General features: G+C 43.8%; 2 protein-coding genes across 9 annotated transcripts in view; one reads left to right on the top strand and one right to left on the bottom strand.

Moving 5' to 3' along the window:
• znf710b (zinc finger protein 710b) overlaps positions 1–5,314 on the top strand; it is a 41,386-nt gene extending 36,072 nt beyond the window's left edge. For all 8 annotated transcript variants that reach the window (XM_076050844.1, XM_076050877.1, XM_076050886.1 and 5 more), the window contains 3 exons: positions 2,079–2,270; positions 2,792–2,963; positions 3,533–5,314. In XM_076050844.1, the coding sequence (XP_075906959.1) occupies positions 2,079–2,270; positions 2,792–2,963; positions 3,533–3,714 (546 nt within the window). In that variant the 3' untranslated portion in view covers positions 3,715–5,314. The remainder of the gene's footprint in view (positions 1–2,078; positions 2,271–2,791; positions 2,964–3,532) is intronic.
• A 1,253-nt stretch (positions 5,315–6,567) lies between these two features.
• Positions 6,568–11,690, bottom strand: LOC142904674 (isocitrate dehydrogenase [NADP], mitochondrial-like). Its single transcript, XM_076050911.1, has 11 exons — positions 11,452–11,690; positions 10,378–10,469; positions 10,099–10,264; positions 9,852–10,012; positions 9,474–9,617; positions 9,219–9,355; positions 8,727–8,878; positions 8,472–8,584; positions 7,991–8,088; positions 7,802–7,894; positions 6,568–7,702 (listed from the first exon to the last, which is right to left on the bottom strand). The coding sequence occupies exons 1-11, from the start codon at positions 11,597–11,599 to the stop codon at positions 7,618–7,620; spliced, it is 1,389 nt and encodes a 462-aa protein (XP_075907026.1). The 5' UTR covers positions 11,600–11,690; the 3' UTR covers positions 6,568–7,617.
• Positions 11,691–12,238: the final 548 nt, after the last annotated feature.

Here is a 12,238-nt window from a genome sequence, read left to right as displayed (position 1 = left end):
CTAGAATGCAGTGAATGACTTTAATATTTCTCTTGGCAGTGTGCCAGGGCAGTTTCATAGACGACGGGAGTCGAGTGTGGTCTGTCTGGCTGTGCATTTATGAAAAAAAGAAAATCGTGTTTTTTTTTATTATAATTTTTTCTATGTCCCCTCAGTTACATCCTAACATTACGGTTGGTTTGTCTCACCTTGACATTCTTCTCCAACCACAGAGTGGAAAGTGGATGTACGCATCCACGAATACCATGTAAAAATTGCATTAATACTTAATGATATTGATATGAATAATTCCTGAAGATTTGCTTGAACTGATGAACTGTCGGGGTGAGAAAACTCCCTGAATCCACCGTCCTGGTCGTTCAGAGAAGGCTGCGGCTGCTCTCAGCCTGAGTGCTGATGGTTGTTTGTCAAGGTGTGTCAGCCCTGTGACAAGCTGTCCCAGGTCTCCCTCGGCTGCCCGGGCCTTGCCGGGATTAGATCCAGCTCCCCCGTTACCTTTTAAAAAGATGGATGGATGGATGAACGGATGGATGGATGGATGACATTTCCGGGCACTGTGGGGTTTTTTTTCTTTTCTTTTTTTCTTTTTTTTAAACCCTGATATGGGCCCTCTGCTCCCCCTGCTGGACAGCACTACGCATAACAGTCCAGCTTGTTTTGCAGACAGAAGGGATGGCCTGACTTCACTGGATTTGGTGACACACACACACACACACATAATCCAGGTACTGAGAGACGTTCTCTGCCTGCTGACATTTAGCATAGAGTGGATGGTGTGTGCACCATCATGCTGATGACTGCAGGCCTCAAGGCTGAAGATGCTGCCTTTTGTGGCTGGTTTTATAATTCCTTTTCCTGGTACGCATCGTGTAGGTCAACTCGAGGTGATATTGAGAATCATTTTTTTACGAATGGGCTTTTTTGTTGTCGGAACACAGGCAATTGCCAGAGTAGTTGTTGGATGCAGTTTGTGCAAAATGTGCATTAAAATCAGAAGAACTCACTTGTACCCGTATTTTAAAAATTGGAAAGTGTTAACAATTTCCCAAATGGATGTCAGCATTTCTTTGCAGGACTGTTAATCTATCTTAATTTTAAGGTGAAGACATTCGCTGCGTTTCCATAACAGTTTTTTTGCAAAATAAAACTTATATATATTTGTAAAATTTCAACAAAGTACAATTGAGATTTGCAGGTCTTTTCATTGAATGGTGTGAAGCGCATAAGCCATAATTCTGGTACAATCTTGTGAGAATTACAATTTGCTTTTGTTTGTTAATGTTAGTTTGCTGTCAACAATGGTTGTTATATTTTTCTCTTTCCGTCGCCTCCTGCGTCCAATCAGAACCCTAACCCCAATTTGACTTGAAGTAAACTGGTGAGCCCTTGTGTCACGTCCGCTGATGTGTAAATGCAAAAAAATGTGTTTCCATGACACTCTTGCGATATTCCTCTATATTGATACGTCTGAAAAACCTCCTCATGAGAGCATAAAAACCTTGTAGTGATATTTGAGAGGGTTTTCAAAGTTTAGGTGTTTCCATTACCTGTTTTCTTTTTTCTTGCAATATTTATTGAGGTTTTGCACAATTATAATGGAAATGGAAGTGGAAACGCAGCTAATGTGAAATCCTCCTGATTTAGACAAAGTATTTGTGCTTATCATAATTAACAAGTGGTGTCCTGGGTGTTGCTGTGTGATGGAATACTATTCTCAGAAAGTATAAGTGGCGCTGAACCTAAAAATAGCAACATCATGTCTGCAGGTTTAACAGAGTATTGCCTCTGGGAAGGGGAGCAATTTCTCATGCTGTAAAGCGGTGTTCTGCTGCTACAGTTTAAATTGGATGTTGGAAAGGTCTTCAGTGACTGAGATATTGAAAAGAGGGATAAGAAAATATTACTTTTTCTTTTCTTCCCCATTCCACCTACTTGCTCAGATGAGGTTCCCACGTTTATAAAAAGAATGAAAAAGTGCAAAAATTAGCGCTGGAATGTTTTTTAGTCGCTGTTCATAACATGACTTTTTTTTTTTAGAAAAAATAATGAAGACTTGTCTTTGTGTTTGAACCCTGCAGGGAATCAAAGGCCACAAGTGTGATGTGTGCTCGCGCGAGTTCACGCTGTCGGCCAACCTGAAGAGGCACATGCTCATCCACAACAGCGTCAGACCCTTCCAGTGTCACGTGTGCTTCAAAAGCTTCATCCAGAAGCAGACCCTCAAGACGCACATGATTGTCCACCTGCCCGTCAAGCCCTTCAAGTGCAAGGTGCGTTCCACCCCCCACCGAGACATTATCAAGACTATAGAGTATTGAGATTGAGGCAAGACCGAGACTTACAACACAACAGACACAAAATGACCAGTTTATTTTATTATTTTTTTTTTTTAGTTCAAGTTTTCTTTTAGATCGAACCGCAACATCTCTTTTCAGCAAGGTGTCGTTTAAGAATTTCTTTAACATTTTGCTGCTTTGCCAACTATTTTGAACCATTTTCAGAAAACGACAACTTTGCTTCATAAAATTAAAAAAAATGAATGAACTGGGAACAGGAGGGGCAGGGTGTCACTCTGGGTCTCAGACGGCAGCAGTCGGATTCTTTTTCTGTTATTATTGTGTCATTGTAGTGTCCCAGACCGAGACTAGACAGAGTAAAGATGCCTCCGAGATGAGACCGAGGCCCTTAAACAGCGGTCTTGAAACCGAGAGCGGTCTCAAGTCCTACAATTCTAGTTCATAACTCTTCACTTGTGGCTGTTTTGCCCCCTCCTCCCACCCCACTCCCCCAGGTGTGTGGCAAGTCTTTCAACAGAATGTACAACCTGCTGGGCCACATGCATCTCCACGCTGGCAGCAAGCCCTTCAAGTGTCCTTACTGCACCAGTAAGTTCAACCTGAAGGGGAACCTCAGCAGACACATGAAGGTCAAGCACGGGATGGACGTCTCTCCGGAGGGACAAGGTGAGCGAGGCCCGCCCGCATCCTGCACACCTGCTTAAGGAATGACTAGAACACAATACAATACAACTGACCAGTCAAAGGTTTGGACCCACCCTATGAATTTAATGTCTTTTCTTTAATTCTCAATACTATTGACATTGCAGTTTCTCACTGAAGGCATCAGAATGTTCAATTAATTGCGACTGATTGAATTTCATCGATTAACTTTTTGATCAACAGTTGATCGATAATCATTTGTTAACATCCCTATGCTGAACTCATTGGTTAAATGAGTCAGCGATCGGTTACCTGCTTTCTTCTCCGTTCTTTCAGCTCATTGTCAGCACAATGTGATTATTGCAAGATTTCCCTTTCCGTAGTTTCAGACATTTAGACGAGGGAAGGCCTGTTGAATTGGTAGGATTTATTTTGCACATGTATCTGGCAAAGAAATGCAGTTATAATCAACTGAAAATAATAATCATGGATTTTGTTCATAAATTCCTTAACGTTTCAAAGTGCTACATTAAAAGTTGTTGCCTGGATGGCCTGCTCAGTCAAACCCAGTGACCATTTTCTTCCCTTTCCAGAAGTTCTCCCAGAAATGGAGAACCAGCCGGAATATGAAGGACAGAACTTCAACTTCACATCGCCGGACAATATGGACAATGGCAGCACGCAGAACCTGACTAAACTCACCACGGCCAACATGGAGGACATGGAGGAGTACTACAACTTTGGGAAGGACACGAGCAGCTATGCCACGCCCTGAGGGGAGGGGCCGAGGCCCCCTGAGGTTTGGCCTCCGGGCAGAAGAGCCGGAACTGCTGGACTCTCGTTGTCGGAGTCTGGGATGCACTTCCCAGGTTTGGGCTCCCTGGCTGATGCGAGTCACCGAACTGGAGCTGCTGCCTGTTTTTCTGGGGATTACTTAACGACTGCAAGACTCTCGACAGGCTGACGGTCCAGTCTGTATGTCCTGTGTATGTATCCGTTACATAGAAAAGACTAACAAAAAGAAGACTGGGGGAAAAGAAGAAAAAAAAAAAAAAAAAAGGCTGTCGCAGATCCATCGGTTATATTTGACGTGATAGGCGTTCTTCTTTCAACGTTTTATTTCCTAGCCAGCACCAAGTTATGCCCATACTATTTCTTACAAAAGTTTTATTTAATCATTTTTCTTTTTCTTTTTTCTTTTTTTTTTGGACGGATAGTGCCAGCTAGGAACATTTGCGCCTCAAGCGTCCGCCCGGTCGGCTGTTCAAGTCCCTGTATAATCCAACTTCTGAACATAGTTCTCATATGTTTGAATGCTCTTACTAAAACAGTTAAGTCGTAGTTATCATCCGTTGGAAACAGGCTCATCTTTTGAAGAAAAAAAAAAAAAAAAAATGCATTTGTGCTCTTTTTGTTTTGCACGGGACAGTTCTTCTCGAGCCGGACCCCCCTCACCCCCTCTGGTTTCCGCTCCCATGTCGGCCGACGCAAAAGGACACATCGCCGCCACCGACATGTAAATCTTCCTCACTGTGTACAAAATGTTGGCGGGCGCATCGCAGAGTGCTCGCCCACCGACCCACCCACCCACCGTCGTTTGGTTCAGCTTCCCGTCATTTACCACCTCCTGTGTCGTGACGCCTACCTCTCTGGGTTTTTTAGGAGAAGCACTTTCACAGCAAGACCGCTCGCGTCAAGACCCCAGAACGGCGAGAGGGGGGACACTCCTGTTGCCTCAAAGAGAAGAACAGGAGGGATGTGAACCCGACCCCTTACACACACACACCAAAATAACAGCAACATTCCGAAACATATTCCTAATCAGTAGTTTATTTTTTGTATTTTTTTTTTTCCATTTTGGGAGAATATTCCACAATTTTGAGTTCAGATGTGCATTGAATGAATTTTTTTTTAATGTTTTTTCTGTTTGTGGTTCTGAGCGCTCTCAAAAACCCAGGACGAGGTTTCCCGGTCGTTTTCAGTTAATTTCATTAAAGAGGGATTTAGTCTCCTAAAAAAAAAAAAAAAAAAAAAAACAGCAAACAAACTTGAAACAAGTCTGTAATTAAGGAAGGAGGTGGGGGAGGGGCAAAGGAGAAAGTATTATGGAGGCCCTGGTCGGAGTTTGATGAGTCCGGCCTGATTTTGTTGCATTGAAAGTGGACCGACACTCGTCCTGATTATTGCTCATTATTTCCGTTTTGGGGATGACGATCCGCCCGCTCCCCCTGTCCTGCCATGCAGGTCAGTCCTTGATATGCACACTAAACCAGAGGAATGGTCTTCTAGTTCATTTTTTTTGAAATGAGGAATATCAAACTGAGAACTCATGGAAATTGACCATGAATTATTTAATAAAGGTTCTCTAGTTTAAATGGCTGGTGTTTTAATCTGTCACAGTTGGGGGGGGGGAGGTGGGTTGTGGCGGGGGGGGGGGGGGGGGGACTCAGGCTGGTATTTGTGTCTTGGCAGATGGCTACATCCATTATGTCTGCACACAACAATGCTTCCTTTGGCAGCAAAAGATACAAGAGGGGGAAGAAAAATAAAATCCAAAAATGATGATCAGCGACCTTTTTCCTTTTGTTTTTCAATGGGCCGGCTGTGTGGCTTTGACAGTTCAGTCACCCCAAGCAGTTCTTTGTTTCATTGTGCACTAATTGGCCTATTTTGGAAAGTGGACAAGCTGAATTATGACTGTAAACACTGGTAAATATATTGCTGAACCTCAGCTTGTAAACATGCTAATGTTGGAATGCAGCCTCTACCCAACATTTATTTGTGTTGTGTTTTTTATGACTCCATGTTGGTAGTACATAACAACCTGCCAGACCTGCTATGGAAACAGAGTGGTCTTGGATCACGTGACCTCGGATCTCCTGCACGGCTCTGCGGGCTTTGTGCCTGAGTCGTGTGACCAATGCTTCACAGATGTGACTCTTTTATGGCTGCAGTTCATATTGGATGGCAGGTACTAAAACGCTCAGCAGTTCCATGGCAATGTTACTCTTGAGGTTGAATCGAATATGACATTTTGTCTGTTCGAGGGAGATCTAAATGAAAACTCCTGTTTATAATTTGTGGCAGGATAGGAAACGTGTGTGAATGGAGGTGACGACCGTTGGAGCCTCCGGGTCACATTCGTCTCAGGCTAATCGAATTTGTTACTGCCAGGTGAGCCACTTGGCACCAGCTCGAGCATTCCCAGTGTTGCGAGTGGCAACGTGACGCTCCCGATTCAGAAGCGTTCCGAACAATTTGATTTATAACAAAGTATGTCAATATTACAGAGGTGAGACGTGAGCTCTGGCACGGTTCAGGGGTTTTATGATCTGACTTTTCCACGGATAGAAGGCTAATCGTTAGCATTAGCATTGACTTGGAGGCTTCCTGGATGATGTGGAACCTCTGGTGTGTGTGTGTGTGTGTGTGTGTGTGTGTGTGTGTGTGTGTGTGTGTGTGTGTGTGTGTGTGTGTGTGTGTGTGTGTGTGTGTGTGTGTGTGTGTGTGTGTGTGTGTGTGTGTGTGTGTGTGTGTGTGTGTGTGTCATGCCATCAATGCCCAACCCTCCAGTTGGTGTGAAACGCACCTTTTTCTAATAAAACAAAACAATAAAAGCCTTCGGTGCTGTTTTTTTTTTCTTGTATGGAAATGCTGCCTAGTTCCAATAAAAATGCAACTACTTCAGCGCTTATCTCTAACGGCAGATACGACAACAGCTGCTGTATCCGTTTGCCGCTTGCAACAGTTGCCTGCAGCCACTTATTAGATTGGGTGCCTGATAATATGAATATGTGCAAGATTAGAGCACAGCGATCCGGCTGCACTGCGAGGTCAGAGAGTTGGAGTGAGAAACATCCCATCATACAAATCTAGTTGGCAATTAGAATGTTGACAGCGTTTGCTGGCTTCAGCGTAAGGTGACCAAACGTCCAGGTTTCACGCCCAGTCCGGGGCGTCCTGTTTGTTTTGTTTTTCAATAAAGTAATTAAATAAATAAAAAATAAAAATTTCTATCCATACAGTAGAGGCATACTTTGAGTATCTCATTGACCGACTAGTCACCTTGGTGTAGCGTCTTGCTGGAGATCTCTCCACTTACAGGGTGCATACAGAAGCTATAAACCCAGCTGAAAATTGTGTAAAACTAAAATTTGTGTAACTGCATGGGGTCATGCAAGGTCAGTGTCCTTGGGTTAGGACACTGGATTTTGCACATACGAATATAACGTCACAGTTTTGACTGATTTCTTCATGGTTCAATCACATTTCTGTTAATGATAACGGCAATGAACATGTTGCTGTTGACGTGAGCGACAAGACCGAGTAGATAAAAAAAAAAAACATTCCGCACATACTGCAGGGCTCTGTGTAGTTAATAAGTGACTGCAATCACAAATCATTTGGGAATGTTTTTTTTTTGTTTTGTTTTTTTATTAAAAACGAAAAGGCGGCCATTTAAGGATTTACCTTCACATTGACAGTATATAGACTTCATTGTGCAACGCAAGATACACTGGCAACAGGTAAAAGGTAACATATGATAGATATAAAAATACTGTCAGAAAAGTAGCACCTTTGGTCCATGTGAATTGAAACAGCGGTTTCATACAAATAGATTGTAAAAAGAATATTTCCCTTCATATGGCTAATGCATGTCTGACTTCTTTTTTTTTTTTTAATTGCCTAGAGTTTTATCCAGGTTGGTCTTGATGGCGTCCAAGAAGTCGGATGTGTTGACGTAATGTTCATTCAGCTTACACCTGCAAGACAGCAGCGTGTCAGTTTGATCTGGCAATGACTCTGTTGAAATATGTCAACACGGGCAGGACAGGCAACACAAACACAAGCTGCTGCCTCACTTGGACAAGCCGTGGATGCAGCCGGCCAGGTCTTTGGTCATGATGCCGCTTTCAACCGTTTCAACGCAGACCTTCTCCAGTGTCTGGGAGAACCTGCGTGGCGGAGACGCAGAGTGACGAGTCATTATTTCTGACTGTATGCGCACGCGTTACGTGACAAATGGAAAAATAAATCAGCGGTCAGCCTACTTGACCAAGTCTGGATTTCCGTCCAGTTTGCCTCTGTGCTCCAGCCCTCTGGTCCAGGCAAAGATGCTCGCTATGGGGTTGGTACTGGTGGGTTTCCCCTGCAAAGTTACAACAAAATCTGCCTTTGAAGCCCCACGTTATTTAGCTCTTTATTGAAATGACTTAAAACACTGGGGAAATTGATGACAAACAGCTATTTTATAATTTACCATTAATATAATTTCTTCCAAGTTCGGCGGGCCGGATCAAAAAGCTTAACGGTCCGCATATGGCCCCCGGGCCATAGTTTGCCCATGCCCGTACTATACTCTTCAGCATGCCCTTATGCTGTATTGCATTCAAAACATTCATACCATCTATTTCATCTACCATCTATAGTTATAATGGTAGATAGTTGTAACTATAGCACATCTATCAACATGTACGTCACTGAGACATTCTCTCAAGATTCGAAGAATTAACCTGCATTGGTGGAGCTTACCATCTGGTGTTCACGGTAGTGCCTGGTGACGGTACCGTGAGCAGCCTCGGCTTCAATAGTTCTGCCGTCGGGACACACCAGCACCGATGTCATGAGTCCTAGTGAACCGAAACCTGAACACAACACAACAAATGTGTGTGTTGTCACAAAGCGAAAGTGAAATGCAAAATGCAACAACAGGAAGTGTAGCTCAGCAGTAAAAACAAACGTTTTTGTTTCGGTAGCCTGGCTACCGTCATGGTGCGGTGCACTCACCCTGAGCCAGAATGTCAGACTGCACATCTCCATCGTAATTCTTGCAGGCCCAAACAAATCCTCCAGAAGACTTGAGAACCTGGGCCACCATGTCGTCAATAAGCCGGTGCTCATACCAGATCTTCAGCTTGTCAAACTCTGGCTTGTAATTCCTAGAGAAATGTTGATGGTGATGCCAATGTTTTTCAGTTTTAGACAGAAATCAATACTGGTCCAGTGAGATAAACTCGTACGTACTGGCAGTTTGTTTAAACAAGTGGTGGGAGCAGTGGCCCTCGTGTCAAAGATAAAAGGTGCTTTCAACGCTTACTACATTCTATAGACAACAAGCTAACAATGTTACTGTCTGTAGTCTGAATGGTGGTCGTGAAACTTGTTTAGAGGTTTGGTCACATGGATTTAGCAAATGATTGGAAAAATGAATGAAGAAAAGGTTAAATGTCTTGCTTTTCACCGCGAGATTCTCGAAACTGAGCACAACTGAGCGCTTACGTCTCAAAGATGTCCTGGAAGATGTCTTTAAAGCGTCCGTCGTAGGCCTTGAGGATGGTGTTCTTAGTGCTCATGTACAGTGGCCATTTCTTCTGAATGGCATACTGGAAACAGCTGTGAGCAAACCCAGAAATGGACTGCACCAAAAAGACACCCAAAACGGGTTGAGTCAGAGTTAAGGCACAGACGCTGACGCTTTACATTAAAACAAACCGGTAAAACACGAACGCTGGATGAAAACACGCCCCTTCTTACCTCATCTGTGTTGTACATTCCCATCCCACAGCCTCCTGTGGTAAAGTCATACACCTCCCACTCCTTCGGACTGCTCCCATCAGTTGGGGTAAAGATCATTTTGAACTTGCCGGGCTGGGCAACCACAAAGTCTGTTGCCCTGTACTGAGAAATATTGAAGCATCGAACAAAATTTGTGAGATTGATTTTGGAAAATGTCACAATGAGGTTGAAGAGGGGAAAAAAGAGTATCAGCAAGAGAGTAGGATGCTGATGCTGAAAAAAAAAAAAAACTAAGCTAATAGCTGGCAGCACATACGAGACTTACACTGAAGAGGATTAAGAAGGAGAATATTGAAAGTGATTCGAAAAAGGAGTAAAGTTAAAACTTTTTTTCACCTGATCACCAAAAGCATGTCTGCCAATTGTTATGGGCTGTGACCAGCCAAGAACAAGGCGTGGGATGTTTTTACACAGGATTGGCTCTCGGAAAACTGTTCCGCCCAAGATGTTTCTGATGGTTCCATTGGGACTTTTCCACATCTTCTTCAGGTTAAACTCTAGAGAATTCAAAATGACAGTATTTAGCACTGAGAATGCCCTTTGCAAAGCACCAACACAATTAGCATCAGGAGAAAAAACAAACCTTCAACTCGGGCCTCGTCTGGCGTTATCGTGGCACACTTGACAGCCACGTTGTATTTCTTCGTTGCCAGCGCAGAGTCGATGGTGACCTGGTCATCCGTCTGGTCGCGGTAGGGCAGACCCAGGTCAAAGTACTTCAGCTCCACGTCAACGTTGGGCAGGATGAGCTGTACAAAATGTGAACTGTATGAGCACACACTTGCACTACCACAGTGCACACAGAAATGTTCAGAGAAAAGGGAGCAACAAAAAATAAAAAAATCAGCGGAGCTTCATGAACCTTCTCTTTGATGAATTCCCAAATGATGCGAGTCATCTCATCTCCATCCATCTCCACCACCGGCTGGTCCACCTTAATGCGCTTTGTGGCATCTAAAGACAGACACACTCACTGTTGAGTTGTTTTACAGCCAACGAGGGCAACAATGCTACTTGAGATAGTCCGGAATAAAATTCAAATCACACTTTTTTTCTTTGGGACGACATTGATTTGTTAGAATTACCACACATATTTCTGTGACCTTGCAAGCCAACTGGATAGTTGAGGGTTCAGCTGTGGCACATCTACCGGTCTTTCTGGCTCCAACTCTAATCAGTTTTCGATTAGTATTATGCAACTAAAGATCTTCCTGGTGACAAAGCCAGGAAGCGACGGCAACAAGCTTCCCTTCCCCTTTTCTGAGTTGAACAGATGTCTTTGTGTTACTCCGGACTAGCTTTGGCAAACACCATGACACATTGTGCAATGAATAAGGGCGGAGGTGCACGCATCTACAATGTCAACCATTTTGCCAACTGTGGGTTTAAAAAAAAAAATCTATTTTTTTTTTTTTTTTGTCCTATGACTTAAAAAAATGTTTGTTTCATTGCTAAGCAAAGTACAAGCTTTCTTCTCACGTGACTCACCTCACAGGTAACGCTTGGTTAATCGAGCACAAAACGCCGGCATTTTTTTTTTTTTTTTTTTTTTCTTTCTGCAACCCATTCCATGTTACGCAAATATTATTACGCTGTGGCTGGGGTAGATCGATGGCATGACCTTAGGCCTATAAAAAAAAAAACCGCAGCCTTTACAACGTGTCTTGCTTTTGTTTTGTTTTGCAGCAAATACTTTGTTGATTCGATTTACATTGTAATACGCAAGAAGAAGAAGAAGAAGAAGGGGGGGAAAAAATTCACAATCCCCCCCCCACACACACACACACACACACACACAAGTCATTCATGGCAGCGAGTCCTTATTTTCAGGACTTTTTCCCGGGCTTCGACCACTCGAGGTTAGGCACTCGGCACATGCAGGTGCGTCGCAGAGCCCCGTTGACCGTTGATAGTTTGAGTTCGGTGGCTGACTTACAGTTCCTCTGCTGGAGCCGGTGCTGGCACACGGAAGCCGGACGGAGCACCGCGGCGGGGTTGTGTGTCAGAGCCGCGGCTGCTGTGGCTGCTGCTGCTGCTCCTGTGCCCCTCGAGGCGGCCGTCAGAACTTTCAGGTAAGCCGCCATGTTTACGGACACTTGCCACCGCCGCTGAGGTGTCTCCTCCTCCGGTGTATGGACGACAGTAATGCCCCGGATAAACCCGGTGAGTTGGTTACTCCTCCTCCTCCTCCTACCTCCTCCTCTTCATTTTGTTTGTATGGCGGCTTGCGAACTGTAGTGATGGTGCGAACCGCCACCTACTGTACAGGAGTTGTGTGCAAACAAAGCAACCGCGGCCATAAATCTACTTTATCTTCCCTGTCCTCCTATTGGCACACCACACGGGTTTAACTATCCACTAACATAAAATTGAGTGTATTGCTTACACACCCCTTTTATTGCAACACATTTGTTTTAATAAAGCATTTTTTATTTTATTTTATTTTTTTTAAATCGTAAACCAAAACTAATTTCCACGTCTCCGGAAATTCAACTCAAACAGTAGAGTTTTGAGTGGAATATCCTTTCAGCCATGTACCAGTAATTGAATTTGCAAGTGAATCTCATCTGGCTGTACAGGAGTATTGTTTTCCTCTTCGCAAGTCCCCTACCCACATCCTGCAGCTGAGTCATCATCTCTTCCCACAGCATCAACTAATAAATATTGTGCCAGTCATACCTGGTGCTGAAGACATGCATGTTTCCGTAGATGATAATGAAACC

This window comes from Nelusetta ayraudi, unplaced genomic scaffold (genome assembly GCF_046127955.1).
Source record: "Nelusetta ayraudi isolate G7.1 ecotype Tasmania unplaced genomic scaffold, CSIRO-AGI_Nayr_v1 ptg000005l, whole genome shotgun sequence".
Taxonomy (NCBI): domain Eukaryota; kingdom Metazoa; phylum Chordata; class Actinopteri; order Tetraodontiformes; family Monacanthidae; genus Nelusetta; species Nelusetta ayraudi.
Note: the sequence above shows the minus strand (reverse complement) of the source record. Positions and strands in the feature narration are given on the sequence as shown.

Coding starts and splice junctions, on each gene's coding strand:
- LOC142904674 (XM_076050911.1), bottom strand. CDS start 11,599: ATGGCGGCTTACCTGAAAGTTCTGACGGCCGCCTCGAGGGGCACAGGA. Junction 10,265..10,377: donor GGGAATTCATCAAAGAGAAG/GTTCATGAAGCT, acceptor CATTTTGTACAG/CTCATCCTGCCCAACGTTGA. Junction 10,013..10,098: donor AGACGAGGCCCGAGTTGAAG/GTTTGTTTTTTC, acceptor TGAATTCTCTAG/AGTTTAACCTGAAGAAGATG.